Raw genomic sequence first — 14,915 nt, 5'->3', positions numbered from 1 at the left:
CTCTGTCCAACTTGTTGCAAAACAACCACCTCATTGCAATGTGTTTGCACATAATGTTATTTCTCTTAAAATGTCTTAAATGCCCAAGATTTAACAAACCTATAATTCATACAAATATGTTAAAACAAATTTTCTAAAGTGCGTTAATGCCACATTTAGTGCGTTACATTGAAACATCCTAATACTGAGCACACTATTGTATTTAGGGCTGACTCTCTATTTATGTGTTGCTGTCTCCTCTAGCTCCCTCCCTTCCTATACATTAACTTCATGTGAATATCTGTCTGCTAAATTTATTAATGTAACTTTCCAATCGATAATGATGTCCTTTAGCACAGTATTCCGACTGATGATTAATACTCAACTAAGTTAAGAAAGACAAAACTACAGTAGCGTATTACAGATGAAGCTGACGTGCACTTTAAGCCCTGAACAGGGATGAGTTTCTCACTTATTATGCTTTTGGCCTGACCCCGATCTGAAAACCCCAGAAATTCCCATAGACAGTAAAATTCCCGAGGGAATCCACGGCCGGTTGGCCTACAAACTGACGTCAATAGCGAAAGCATGTGTCCGTCCAAACTCCATTACCCATAATCCCCAGCGCCGAAGTGGCTGATGGTATATTGGAGAGCTGCGCTGTGACAGCGGAGCTCTATCCGGCGAAGCGCTACTGAGCAAACTCAATCTAGTTAGCCATGGCGGCGACAGGAGGAGGGAAAATCAGATCAAGAAGATACCACATCGCTTCAAAACCGTATGCCAAAGGAAAACAGGTAAATAAAACGAAACCCTAGTCGCCACGGCAAGGATTTGAACGGTTATTAACTTAAGCCGCACCGGTGTTTTGGCGGCGGGTTTTGTATTTGTAAAGCGGGAGACATTTTGAGGCCTGTTTCAAGGCCTGTTCACGTTCCTCCAACACGGTCTCAACACTGTCACCGCAATACCGCTAACTCATTTGACTGAAGAGGCATAGTCGCTCAGTGAGGAAAATGCTCACAATATGGTGTTAGAGAGGTGAAGTTTGAATGTAAGGTATTTCAATATATTTAGACAGCCGCGTGAACGCGTTTCAAAACACAATCCGTTAGCCGTTAGCTGCGGCTCGCACCGGCGTCAAACAAGAATATTCAAATGTTAACAAATATAACAGCATTTAAGCAGTATTTTAATGTTGTTGCCCTTTAAATAAAATGTTGTTTATAGACCGAAATTCACATCTCCCCTCTTTTGTGCCGCTCAGAGGGTCTACATGTGGGTAACCTGAGCTTCACAGCACTTTTGTCCACGCTTTCTTTACTTGTGTTTCATGTGCAGGTCTTGAACTTGGGTAGGGATCAGTAGGATATGACTAGCGAGTCTGGTACATGTTTTGGAAAAGCGCAGGTAACGTTAGTTTTTGCACTAGGTTTGTCATCAGGAAGAAAGGCGGGATGAGTGCGTGTCGTGGCGTGTTTTAGAGGGATCTGTAACGTTAGCTCAGTGGAAACACTCACATGCTGCTTTATGAAAAGAGAAATAGTGCAGCCAGTCTAACGCATGTTAATGGATTAATGTTGTTCTATGAACAGACATTTTAATTTAGTCTTTTAGTAATTTTAAACCTCGTAAAGTATATTTTGTTCATAATTTTAGCAATATGAACTTTGCATTTATTTACATTACTTTGCATTTTACGTGATAGAAGTACAAGACTTGTGTATTAGGGAAATCAAGTATAAGATGTACTGCATTTGTGGTTTGACTTGAATACAAAAAAGTTTTTGACATGTTTATTTGCTGAAGGGTTAATCACAGTTTGTTACAATGTACACGTTTTATGCATTTTTTTATTTCTTCTGCATGTTGGTTATTAAATAAACAAACATAAAAATAAATTGTATTGGCGTGTAAAAACATTGGTTGATCTCTAAATCTAAACCATTGTTTTTGAGTTGTCAAAATGTGGCAAAAAAAAATTATTTGTCTATTCTGATCTCATGTAGTGATTTATTCTGGCATAGTAATTAGAACTAAGAAAGAACAGGATCTCTTGTGCATCATTGCACCTTGTTTTTCTGTCCACCAGTATTACATAAACTGCACACATTTGACTAGACATTTTTTTTCCTCCAAAATTGAGTTCAATTGTATAAGGGAAGTTGTACATTTTAGATGCTGTGTTTGATTTATTTCTGATCTGTTTCAGCTTACATTTTAAGTGGTCCAGTAATGTGGCATTTTTAAATGTGCAAATCTTCTATGCTGCACCCCACTTAATAGGTAATAAAACTGCATGTATGATACTGATTAAAAAGTGCTGTTTAAGAGCACAACTCCCAGCAGAACATCTTTCCCAATGTGTGTCATGTCAGCTGCAAGTGCATTTTAACACTGCAGGGAGAGTTGAGCTGACAGGCGTTTTTATTGGATTAGATAATATGACATTTTATAATGAGAGTATAAATTGTAAATAAACTTAAGTCTATGTTTTTCCCCTGCACTTTATGAAAGTCTGCTCATCCACCCATTTTTGGTAGAATAGATAGGCATTGTAGGGAATAACGCATTACAAAAATAATGCCTTTACAGTAATCTATTACTTTTTGCTGTAATGCAGTAATATACTGCATTACTAAAACATTTTGGTAATGTTATACCCATTACAATCTTAGTAATGTATGTTACAATTTATTATTTTTATTATAATATTTTTTTTTAATTATTATTTTTATTTATTTTTTACAAATTAATCTTAACCGTAAGAGATTCCAGCAGGACCAGAGAAAAAGTTCAGTGGGTAAAATATTATGTGTATTTTCTGTTGCTGCAATACGTGTGAGACAGAGTCAGAGAAGTTGACGAGAGCGCAGGCAAGATTAAGCAACGGAAATTAAGTTTATCTCTGTCTGCCATGCCGCTTGAACCCAGAGAACTATGTTGGGGAAGTTATATAGCTTCTATTAACAATAGAATCGCCAGCTTTTAGAAAGCTTGCCAGCAAAATCCATGTAAACAATGGCAATGACAAGGTAAGCTAACGCACCACAAGCCAGTTGAAAATCAATAAAATTATGTGAAGATTCAAGTCAGTTGCGATGTTAAACGAATTGCGATACATTTGGGGATGGGGGTTTATATGAATATATCTTTGAGGGGAAATTACTGTCTTCAGCATAATTTATGGTATTTTCTTTTTGACTTGCCTCTGTATAATGCATATTAAATTAGTTGCGCTGGTTTGTTTACTGGGGTAACCCAGGAAATGGCATATTGCTGCTGTTCCATAGGCGCCAAGTCATACTAATGTGGTTGTTTTGGTGAAAGTAACATAATAATAAAACAAAAGTAGTGTAAAGCATTACATTTTAGAGACATTATTATTGTAATTTAACTAATTACTTTCAAATGAGAGTAACTAGTAATATATAACCTATTACATTTTGGAAGTAACTTGCCCAGCATTGCATTGATTGGCCATGCTAACCTTGGATGGTGCCATGTGCACACTGTTGACAGGAAGTGACTTATGTTGCAACCCTAAGCTCATGAGTGAGGCCCCAGCCATGCACACAGCTGGTTTCGTATGCCGAGTACATGCAGCATGTTCATGTTGTTTATCTTTTCTTATGTAGTCGTCTTGATCTCAGAGTGAGGCAGGAAGATGAATTACGCTCTAGCTCTGACCTACATTTAAATCACAGGTATCTATAAGCTTTAAAGGCCTTCCATTTTGTTTGTGTAATCTCTCCGGGCTCTTCTGCTGAGGCTAAATGGACTATTTAGCTTTCCCACCTGCCTGTGGGTCACATGCTTTCAGCCTTCAGCCAAAGAGCTGGTCTGTGGTGTTGCTGTGTGCAAACCCTGGAGCTCTGTTAAAGAACAATAAGCCTGTAGTGCTTGCACAGTGATTTGGTCCCCAGGGCCCCTTTTCCTCGACAACCGAAGCTCTCAAATCCAGGCTCTCTCCAGCCTTGGAAGCCACACTGCTTCTGCAGTATGATAAATAGGGGAAACATGTACTTCTGTTAACTCTTGAATCAAATTTTAGGATTATGTCTTTTCTTACAGCTTGGCTTCATGCGAAAAGTTGGGCGAAAGTACTTAAGCTCTTAAATTTTATGTCAGATGTTCAATGCTAACCTAAATCCAAAAGGTTTAGGATTGCTAAGACTAAAGGCCGTTTCACGCTGACCGCGAGGCGAATCACCAACAAATGTTGCTTTCGAAAGCGAAAGGATTGATCGCCTTCTGCTAATTCATGCCTGCACGCTAGGTGGCGCCAACCAACAATGTATTTTTCCTAAGATAAGTGTCTCATATATGGATTTAACGTCATCTGCTGCTCAATATACAGCATTAAATTAAGACAAACAAAGTTTGGTTCTGCGCCAGAAACACAAACTATGTATAATGCTTACAAGAAAACATCTTAAAATACAAACAGAAGTAGCATCAAGCCACATTTGAAAATTTGAAATTTAAAAACTTTGAGTGCTTGTAATAACTTCCGATTGTGATCTATAGTTGATTTTGATTCTGTAACAGGCAAACAAGCACTCTTCGTTTGTTTAATAATGCCGCCACACTGCTTATTGTCATAAACATTCTTTATTGTTACAAAAATACCATGAGCTGCAAAACACATACAGAAAATACACCATCATGATCATATTCGATTTGCTTACATATCTTGTGTAGAAATATATATATTTTTTCAATACGGAAGGTTTAGAGCGTTAACGCACTCTGTCTCATAGCACTCACGCACGTCAAAAATAAAAACCGGACACTCCAGATCACATAATTCAGTGGACAATTAATAAAAATTATATTAAGAACATGTGCGAATAAATCTGTTCTCAGATACCAAAGATAACAAGAACTCAGCATCCACTCTCTTCTATCTTGGAATCGCTCGGAATACTCTTTCTTCGGTGTTTGTTTACACTAGTTTTCAAAACAGCGCCACCACTTTTTGCGTTTTTGTGCAGCAACAGCTGCTCCATGCATGTGATCTAAGCTCAAATCTGACTGGACGGCCCGTTTCATCGCCGAGCGACGGGGAAAAAAATTGACACCGCGAATGATTGCGCCTGGTGTAAATAGCCCCATAGGGATCTATTGTTCAGATTCAAAACCATCATCGCGTCAAATTTTTGCATTCAGTGTAAAAAGCCCTTAAGAATTCCCTTTTGAGTTATTATTGTAATAAGCAACTGGTTAAGGCAGAAAAAGTTGATATGAAATTGTCCAAAATAAGTCTGGATGCTTAACGGAAAAGTTCACCTCAAAAAATAAAATTTGCTGAAAATGTACTCGCCTTCAGGCCATCCAAGATGTAGATGAGTTTTCTTCATCAGAACAGATTTGGAGAAATTGCATCTCTGCCGTGAATGGGTGCCATCAGAATGAGAGTTCAAACAGCCAGTTAAAAATATCACAATAATCCACAAGTATTCCACACCACTCCAGTCCATCAATTAATGAAATGTAAAGCTGTGTAGTAAACAAAGATGTTTTTAACTCCAAACCATTTATTCTGGGTAAAATACGAGCCCTGTATCCGAAGCATTGCTGTCTCCAGTGAAAAAGTCATTTTGTCTGAATTATAATCAGAAATATGCCCAGATCAATCAACCATTTACAAGTTAAAATAGTCCAAAACAAATATGACATGGGGTGGACTTTTTATATTTCATATGGATTATATATTTTGGCCTAAATATAATATATTTTATAAGTGGACCATATAACCACAACTCTAAATGAATGATTTATTTAAAGATAGCAATATATGAATAATCTAATTTTAAAAGAACAGCATAGTCTTCTCTGTAAGAATTAAACTTCACTTATTTATTAAAGCTACAAAAAGTCCTTCAGTCTAGGGCAGTAAGTGATTTTGTCTGTCTTTTGTTGTTTGATTGATATTATGCACCCTGTCGACAGCAGAAATATAGCCCCGTGGCACTTTGAGAGCTGCACTGATCCAATTTACTGTTAGACAATTATTTTCATCTTCAACTGTTTATGTTCAATTATTATATAACCAACAAGGCTTTATGTGAATAGTCACTAAACATTGCATTTTACACACATTTTTTTGCATGTATTTGACGTTTAGGTGTGCACCTTAGCTAGAAGTTGACTTCACTTGTCCGTGTTCTTTTCCGTCTCTGAGTGCATACACAGTAATCCTCCCAAGGAACAGCGCCAGTTCACGCTTTTAAAAACATGAATAAATCTAATCAACATTCATAAATCAAGCACGTCAGATTTTGCAAAAATCACGTTACATGATTTTACTGATTTGCACGTGAAATTGGCCTTTTATGGAGAAGTGAAAGCGCACCACTAGAAAGAGGCCAGAATGGGGTGCAATAATCGTTTTATCTCTATTATTGTATTTTCATAATCATTGAAGGCCAAAATTGAAACCGTATTTCAATTAATTGCACAGCCCTAGTTTCAAGGTCTTAGTCTTTTATTGTTACTGGATATGCTAATTTTGTTCCATTGGCTCCTGCAGCATCCTGGCCTGATTAGTCGAGTGACCGATACAGTGAAGAGCATAGTCCCCTCCTGGCTGCAGAAATATTTCAAAAATGGAGAAGTTCAAGAGGGTGATACCGGCACAGTTGGGGTGGACCGGAATAACGTGGCTCCTCCCCCCAACGGCAACGACGAAGTCACCCCACTCCCAGATGGACGAGACTCTCCAGAGCCCAGCACGAGTAACACAGGTATGAGTTTGTGCTTTCCGGGAGATACACACAGTTGCTATTCCAAAACCTAGAGAGCTATGTTGCCAACGTTCTAGAGATGAAATGCTAAATTCCTTTTTCAGAACCATCTACAAGCAAAGCATCGCTGAACTTCCCGGAAGCTCTGTCGAGACCCCCGCTCAATCGGACCCACCTGCACTTCCCCTCCCTGGATGGTTCCCCTGCTTTAGGCGGCACAAGCTCCCACTTCTCCCAGCCCTCAACGTCCACAGCACCCTTCTCAGGGAGCCCTTTCGCTGTAACCTCCAACTTCTCCCTGGTGAAAGAGATTAAGGACTCCAGCTCTCAGCATGAGGATGACAATATCTCGACTACCAGTGGCTTTTCATCACGTGCATCTGATAAAGGTGAGCAACCACATTTCTAAATGGAAACCAGTAGATAAGTGTTGATGCTAAGCATTTGATTTGTCAAGTTGTTTAGAACAATCTAAGCTAGGTATAGCCAGAACTAAGAGCAGGGCTTAATCTTCTTCCAGATGTTCCCATGTCAAAGACTGTGCCGCTCCTCTGGTCCCCAGAGATGGAACGCACACATTCTGGATCGCAGACCGCCCACACTGGGCTCAAGAAACCAACATTCAACCTGTCAGTCTTTGGCACTTCTTCATCAGTAAGTAATTCATATTTTTCTGGGAACTTAAGTCAAGGTTGATGGGTATCACAAAAATACAAGTATGCAGTGAATTGGTTGTAAGTGTTATGTAGTATTAAATTAGATATAATAAGCAGCTCAGCTGTTTTCATCTTTGATTAGAAATGCACCAGTCAGAGTATTATTAGAATGATTTGAGGAGTCACATGACATTGAAAACTGTTAATATTATTTTAAATTGTTATATTTTACAATATTACTGGTTTTACTTTGTTCTATTAAAATGAATACAGGCTTGGTGAGCATTAGACATTGAGACTTCAAAAATATTAAAAATATATACCTTACATTCTCATAGTAGTGCATAATTTAAAAAATGAACAAGCAGTTGAATGTCCTAGTTGTCTTGTCACAGTGTGACTTGTGAACATGCATTTTACTGAGATGAGATTAATGTTAGGCATGTTTGTTCTCTTACAGTCAGTGTTGAACAGTTCAGTACTGAACTCCAGTCAGTTGGGGGATTCACCCTTCTACCCAGGGAAGACCACTTATGGAGGAGCTGCTGCGATGAGATCAGCTCGTTCTCGCCCGGCTACACCTTACCAGGTCTGAACAATCATGCCAATGATTGACTCTTGTTTCATAGGCCAGTACTATTATTTGATAATAAATTTTAAACTGAAATGCCTTTTTTTTTTTTTTTTTTTTTTTTTGTTTGTTCCTTTTTGACTTGTCCGGAATTCTGGTTTGTTGTTCCACAGCCTCCTGTTAGAAGGCAGATAAAGGCAAAGCCAGCTGGAGCTCAACCCTGTGGAGTTACCAGTGCCACAGCAAGACGCATCCTACAGTCCCTGGAGCGCATGTCCAGTCCTCTTGCTGTGAGTTTACTGAGCTTTGGTATATCGATTAAAAATAAAAATGAAAATTACTAGAATAGGCCTCTAGAATAAAGAGTTTAAAATTGACCAAATGTTTCTTTAAATTAAGCCGTTTTTAAACAAATAGTTCCATTTAAATTTGGGGAAAACAACAAAAGTAAGCATTTCATAAAACATGTTTTTGGTAACCTTGCAGGATGCAAAAAGAATTCCGTCTACAGTTTCATCACCTCTGTCAGCTGTAAGTATTGCGTCGTAGTAGTTTTACATTACAACACTTTGAAAGTGACTTCAGTTAAGTTTTCAGTTTTTACAGTCTTTAAACTTTTCTTCTTTTTTTTTTTTTAGTCACTGAATCACACAGACCTTGACAATTCAAATTTCCAGGCAAAGAGGAAACGGGTAAGTCTTGTGCCTTAATACACACAGCTGTTTAAGATTGTAAAGTGTCAGATAAAATGGGGTCGAACTTGTCGAGAAAGAAATCCATACATGGTTTTCATATATAGAAGCATTTACTACTGTACCTTAATGTGTCTTGTAAAATTGGCAACTTTTACTTTGCTTTTGCTGCTTGTCTTTAACTGTTAACAACTGTGGCAGCTGGCTACAAACCCAAACAATGTGCCTATTCACCCAACACCAGAAACCTAAAGCCTGTAATAACCGTTTGTGGTGGATGTACATGGTCCAAAATATCCAGGGCTGTGTGTGTTGTTTTGCAGTTAAAGTGAACACACTTGATGAATCATAGCAGAGGTGTTCTTGCATTTGATGTCCATGAGCTTGCAATGTTTAATGCCACTTGTATTCAGGAAAATTCTTGAAATTATGGATTGAGAATTGTAAAATCCCTGTATTTTACTGTATCCCTGTATAGTAATTACAATTTATTTTTTATATTGCTCAGAAAATGGATAGCCTGATATCCTTTGCGCAGTGGTGTTAGGAACTGTTGAACTGTCTGCTGTATTTGTAATGTTGTTACACTGACCCACAGCTGGAGCCATCAGTCCCTCCTGTGCAGAAGCTGGTGGTCCCTGCAGCTGCTGCAGTGTCTGGTAACCGCTCGATGTCCTTTAGACCGACACTCACTCCAGGTGGAGTGAACAGAGGAGTGGAGAAAAGTAACAAGGAGATTGTGAGTTCAATATTTATCACAATCCATCCTACATTGGAATTCAACATATGACTATGAAACAACTGAAAGGAGAGGCATATTTGGTAGGGGAGTTCCCTCCGAGGATGCAAGGGAGGCAGTGTCTCCTTAAAAAAAAAATTGGATGACAAAATAATCGATATTATAAACCTAAATAACAAATATTACTAAATATGGCATTAAAAGTATAAAAGTCACTTGTTTTTATGAAGTAACACTGTCCAACAGCAACACCTGCAGGTAAAGTTACAGCGGAGGCTTGCCTCCCTCCACTCCATAGGCTTACAACAAGACACCCCTTAGCGTGCCGTGACTTTTCTGGGTTGTAATTGAGAATGAATGGGGGAAAGTCACGTGAGAGAAGGCAGTTTCTCCATTGCGCTATAATTGGATATGATCATTTATGATTGAATGTGATTGGTTTATGCGATAAATCCCACCTCTTGTTTTTGTGCGAGCTCTAGGCCTGAATGAAGAAAATTATGGCGTTATTGACTAATTATAAAGCAAGTAAACAACTCTCCCGCTTAGATACGACAACTCTGTCACGTCAAAATAAAACTTGAAATGATCTGAAAATGTGATGACTGCATCAGTTTTTAGTGAGCATTCAGCGTGATGAAATGAAAGATATATCTTCGTGTCTGTGGCAGTGTTTACAGAGTTTTATATATATATATATATATATATATATATATATATATATATATATATATATATATATATATATATATAAATAACTGCCTCCTCATTTAAAAACACCACCGCACGCCACTGATGATTGGGCACCTTTTTTAATTGGTTGGAATAAATGGATTTAAAAAAGTATATAAATAAAAGAAATGAAGGAAGTGCCTGTACTTGCAATTCAGCAATATAAATGTTTGGCTCAGTAAAATATTTCAATATCTTTAAAAAATCTTATTCAACAAAAAAGCTTTAAGTTGATCAGATGTGACCGTAAAGACCTTTTATTTACTATTTTTATCTGTTTATCAAAATGGTACACAGTTTCCTCAAATATTTAGCATCAGAACCTTTTTTTCATGTTATGTTTCTTGAGCACCAACACTGAAGTAATGGTTGCTGAAAATTTAGCTGTAATGTTACTGGATTAAATTACAATTTAAGATGTATTAAAATAGAAAAGTTATTTTAATTTGGCATTTTCACAAAACTGCTATTTTTATTGTTTAAAATAAATTCAGCCTTGGTGAGCATAAAGACACTTTGAAAAACAGAACATTGAAAAAATCTCATTGGCCCCAAACTTTTGAAAGGTAATGCGCATTGTTCATCTTAAGTTGAAACTGTGCAAAAATGGCAAGCCATATAATGTAATTAAGTGGATTGAAGCAATGGAGTCTGTGTTTTTTCCTCTTCTAGAGAACTAACTTTTTTTTCCTCTGCCTTTTGTAGCCGGTCAGACAATCCCCTCCCATTTCAGATCGTGCCCAGGCTCCCTCTCCCAGGTACGAGAGACCAACCAATTTGTTGTGGTAGTTTTAAAATCATCTTTTCTTTTTGGATGGTACAAGGAATGTTAGTGACATCACTTGCATATTTACTTAGTCCATCAATTTCTTTGTCTCCAGCACAAGCAGTTTGTCCTACCCCTTGTCCAGCACCCCAGTGACCTGCAGTGCTGGTTCAGGAGGGGGCAAAATGAAGAGGGAAAGGGCCATTAGACCTTCATCCAAAAGACCTGATGATGAGGTCAGAGAACTTGCTGGTTATATGCTTTTGAGTAGAACTTGTTTTGAAGCTGTCTAAAGGTATGGTTTGATGCTCATCTAAGCTGGTCTCCTTTCAGGTTGCCGAGGAACCAGACCTGCCGCCTGCCTCTCTTCCCAGCAATTTCACTTTGCCAACATTTAATTTCTCTTCTCCTCCCCCAACCTCTTCACTCACCTCCAGCACAACACCACTTATAATTGTCTCGGAGGAACCGGCAGCAAATAAGGTATTACCTCCCCTCTGACCCCTTTAGAATTGTGCATTCTGTCTGATGTAGTCTTGACTTATCAAACTGACAGAGTTTCATAGCAGTTATGGTGGATGAGTATTTGTAACATATCATTTTTATTTGTTTAATCAGGAGCCAGCTGCACCATCCACACCACCATCTGTTCCCTTCACGTTCTCTTCGCCTATCGTCAAGGCAACAGCTGCTAGTCCTCCTTCTTTCTCTCCATCAGTAGGTTTCCTTTATTCTCTTACCTTTTACGTTTCATACAGAGCAAGCATCTGTAATAATTAAGATTCTTCCTTGCAGTCTGGATTCACCTTCAGTGCGCCTACTATGAAAACAGGCCCCTCTTACTCCAATGGAAAAATTGTTCCAACAGTAGCACCAGGTAAGTTTTGATTTGCAAAGAAGACACATTTTCATTCAAAGTTATGTTATTGTATTTATTTATTTTCTGCGTGTTTTGCAGTCAAATCAGTGGCCAGTGAAGAAAAGGAGTTTGAAGGACCCTTCAAACCAGCCAAAGTCTTAAAACAGGGCAGTGTATTGGACATACTAAAAGGACCTGGTAAGATTTGCTTCTGATTTTTCCATGTTAAAAGTCATTACTTTTTGCATATATTTATCCTTTTCTTGTTTTCAGGATTTGCATCCCCTGCTCAGAACTCCGTTGATAAGCCTTTACTGTCTGCATCAACATCCTCTGCTTCTCTTGGTTTTGGTGATAAGTTTAGGCCACCTGCGGGGTCATGGAGCTGTGGCACTTGCCTATTGCAAAACAAGTCCTCAGACAAAAAGTGTGTGGCTTGTCTTGCTCCACAACCCAACACAGACTCTTCATCTAAATCAGACAGTAAATCCACAGAAGCTCCTGCAAGCATCAGTTCCCTCTTTGCTCCTCCAGCTGGTAGCTGGGACTGTGACACATGTTTAGTCAGGAACAAACCGGATGTAGTTAAATGTGTAGCTTGTGACACGGCCAAACCTGGGACTGGAGTGAAATCCAGAATGACTCTACCAACTCTTTCTGAGGCGTCATCCACCCTCTCTGCCCCCTCTTCTTCTACAACCACCACAACAACAACCGCTTCTTCAGCAACTGGACTGTTAGGATTTGGGGACAAATTTAAAAAGCCAGAAGGGTCTTGGGATTGTGATGTATGCATGGTTCAAAACAAGGCACAGGATGTGAAATGTGTAGCCTGTCAGAGCTCTAAACCAGGTAAAGTTTCAGTTTTGCAGTTGTTAAGAGTAAAAATAAAATTTAATGGACTTGCATCAAAAATATTTGCATACCAGATGTCTTACTCCTTGGTGTATTATAGGAGCTGTAGCCACGGCGGTCTCGACTCCAGCCTCTGCACCTGCAAGCACTGCAGGATTTGGGGACAAGTTCAAGAAACCTGAGGGAAGCTGGGAGTGTGAGGTGTGCTGTGTTCAGAATAAGGCAGAGGACCAGCAGTGTGTGGCCTGCCAGTCAGCAAAACCAGGAGCTAAAATAGAGTCCAAAGGTAAAGTGTCTTGCAATGATGTTTCCAGGAGTCAGGAGACTTCGAAGCAGCTGCTTTCTGTTTAGTCGAAGCAGGCTGATGACCAGAAATCTCATTTCTTTTTCAGGTTTCAGTTCATCATTTGGCGTTCAGTCCAACAGTACAGACTCAAGTTCATCTGGTTTTAAGTTTGGTACTGGCTCTACGGACTCGACCTCTGCTGGCCTGAAGTTTGGAGGGACTTTCTCAGATACTACTACTACCACAGGAGGGTTTAAATTTGGATTTGGGTCCTCCGACTCAAACTCCAAATCCGAGGGCTTCAAATTTGGTGGCTTCTCCTCGGATGCAGCTTCTGGTGGGGTCAAACTTGGTAGTTCCTCATCAGAATCCACAGCAACAAAAGAGAGTGTGTCAAAGGCCTTTACATTTGGTGGATCTGTGGATGACTCGCTTGAAAAAAAGACTAAATCTCAGGATTCTAGTGCAGGATTTAAATTTGGTGGCGGTAATGGAACCAATTTCAGCTCTCAAGCTTCTGGCGCTGGAAACTCATTTTTGTTCGGAGCTAAACCCAGTGAGAATGGAAGCTCAAATTCATCCTTTAGTTTCTCTGTGCCCCAGTCCAAAGCTGAGAAAGATGATGCTCCTGCTCCCTCAGAAACAGCTTCAACCACCACCACAACAACGGCAGCAAATGTCATTCCTATTTTTGGCAAGTCTTTAGTAGCTGAATCTTCTACCATAAAGTTTGGGGAAGCATCAACAAAAGAGCAAACACTGGTGACGTCCACCTTCACCTTTGGAAAAACAGAAGAGAACAAGGACACCTCTGCACCCTCCACTGCCTTCTTATTCGGTGCTTCCAAGGAAGCTGAAAAACCAGCACCAACCTTGGGCTTCTCTTTCGGTGAGCAGGACCCTCCAAAGGATTTTCCCAAGCCTACGCTCACATTTGGGAAACCTGCTGAGTCAGCAGAACCTCCAAAGCCATCGTTTAGTTTTGGACAAAGTATGACAGGTGAGTGATGCTGTCCTAATTTCCTAATGGCTTTAGTTATATGTTCTAGTAGTACCTCAGTTTTACTCTACAACTATATGCTTTTCAGAAACATCTGCTCCAAAGCCCACTTTTGGCTTCATGGCCAACTCCTCAAGCACCCCAGCTTCTTCCAGCTCCACCCCCAGCCTTTTCAGCACTCCCATTACCTCTTCCCTGGCTCCCACACCTGCTCCCTCAAGTACCTTTGTATTTGGCCAGAGTACCTCCTCTGAACAAACCATGGCAAAGACTTTTGTGTTTGGACAGCAGCCGCAGGATAGCCAGTCGGCACCTCCTGCGGCACCTTCTGCTGCACCTGCCCCAGCACAACCTTTCCAGTTTGGCTCGGGCACAAACTCATCCTCCCCTGCTTTCACTTTTGGTGCTACTGCATCCTCCACCCCAGCCTCTGCCGGTTAGTTTACCACCAAAAGTCCCATTGTTGGCTTTTGACCTTTTGGATGTCATTGTGCACAAATGTGTCTAATTTTACTTATCTCTTGCAGCTCCAGCTCCACCTGCCAACCCTTCTCCATTTGTCTTCAGTTCTGCCACACCTTCATCTGGCTTTGGCTCTGGACAGACCCCCATCTTCGGACAAAGTGCGTCTCAACCCAGTGTTCCTGCATTTGCGTCAGCAGCACCTTCATTCTCGGCCACCGCTTCCCCAGCTTCTGCGTTCGGAGCTACGCCCAATTCTGCCCCTGTATTCGGTCAGCAAGCCAACCCTGCTCCTACGTTTGGATCTACTGCTTCCTCCACAGGCCAAGGTCAGAGAGACTTGTTAACATCAGCAGAAAAAAGTCATTCTAAAGTCAATTCACACAACACATTTATCAATTGCCTAACTACATTTTACCTTCAAAGTACTACCAAAATCATTTTGGATTTACAAGTTCAAACTGAGATTTTGATGAAATTGTCCACCATGCTACCTAGTAAAGCCTGTCAATAACCCTCTAGTTATTTGTATGCATCTATATAACAATTAACCCCAATTGTTATTTTTA

General features: G+C 39.8%; 1 protein-coding gene across 2 annotated transcripts in view; it reads left to right on the top strand.

Moving 5' to 3' along the window:
• The first annotated feature begins 619 nt into the window (after nt 1-619).
• nup153 (nucleoporin 153) overlaps nt 620-14,915 on the top strand; it is a 15,998-nt gene continuing 1,702 nt past the window's right edge. The window contains exons 1-20 of one of the 2 annotated variants that reach the window (XM_042745741.1): nt 620-776; nt 6,515-6,728; nt 6,833-7,117; nt 7,291-7,382; nt 7,845-7,973; nt 8,129-8,245; nt 8,442-8,486; nt 8,594-8,647; nt 9,246-9,386; nt 10,824-10,876; nt 11,000-11,120; nt 11,218-11,367; nt 11,503-11,601; nt 11,680-11,761; nt 11,843-11,941; nt 12,017-12,595; nt 12,699-12,884; nt 12,991-13,884; nt 13,973-14,320; nt 14,412-14,675. In XM_042745741.1, coding sequence (XP_042601675.1) covers nt 699-776; nt 6,515-6,728; nt 6,833-7,117; nt 7,291-7,382; nt 7,845-7,973; nt 8,129-8,245; nt 8,442-8,486; nt 8,594-8,647; nt 9,246-9,386; nt 10,824-10,876; nt 11,000-11,120; nt 11,218-11,367; nt 11,503-11,601; nt 11,680-11,761; nt 11,843-11,941; nt 12,017-12,595; nt 12,699-12,884; nt 12,991-13,884; nt 13,973-14,320; nt 14,412-14,675 — 4,030 coding nt within the window. In that variant the 5' untranslated portion in view covers nt 620-698. Of the gene's footprint in view, nt 777-6,514; nt 6,729-6,832; nt 7,118-7,248; nt 7,383-7,844; nt 7,974-8,128; nt 8,246-8,441; nt 8,487-8,593; nt 8,648-9,245; nt 9,387-10,823; nt 10,877-10,999; nt 11,121-11,217; nt 11,368-11,502; nt 11,602-11,679; nt 11,762-11,842; nt 11,942-12,016; nt 12,596-12,698; nt 12,885-12,990; nt 13,885-13,972; nt 14,321-14,411; nt 14,676-14,915 lie in introns of both variants that reach the window. The other variant, XM_042745740.1, reaches the window with a different exon arrangement.

The sequence above is a fragment of the Cyprinus carpio genome, chromosome B19, assembly GCF_018340385.1.
Source record: "Cyprinus carpio isolate SPL01 chromosome B19, ASM1834038v1, whole genome shotgun sequence".
NCBI classification, from domain to species: Eukaryota; Metazoa; Chordata; class Actinopteri; order Cypriniformes; family Cyprinidae; genus Cyprinus; species Cyprinus carpio.
Note: the sequence above shows the minus strand (reverse complement) of the source record. Positions and strands in the feature narration are given on the sequence as shown.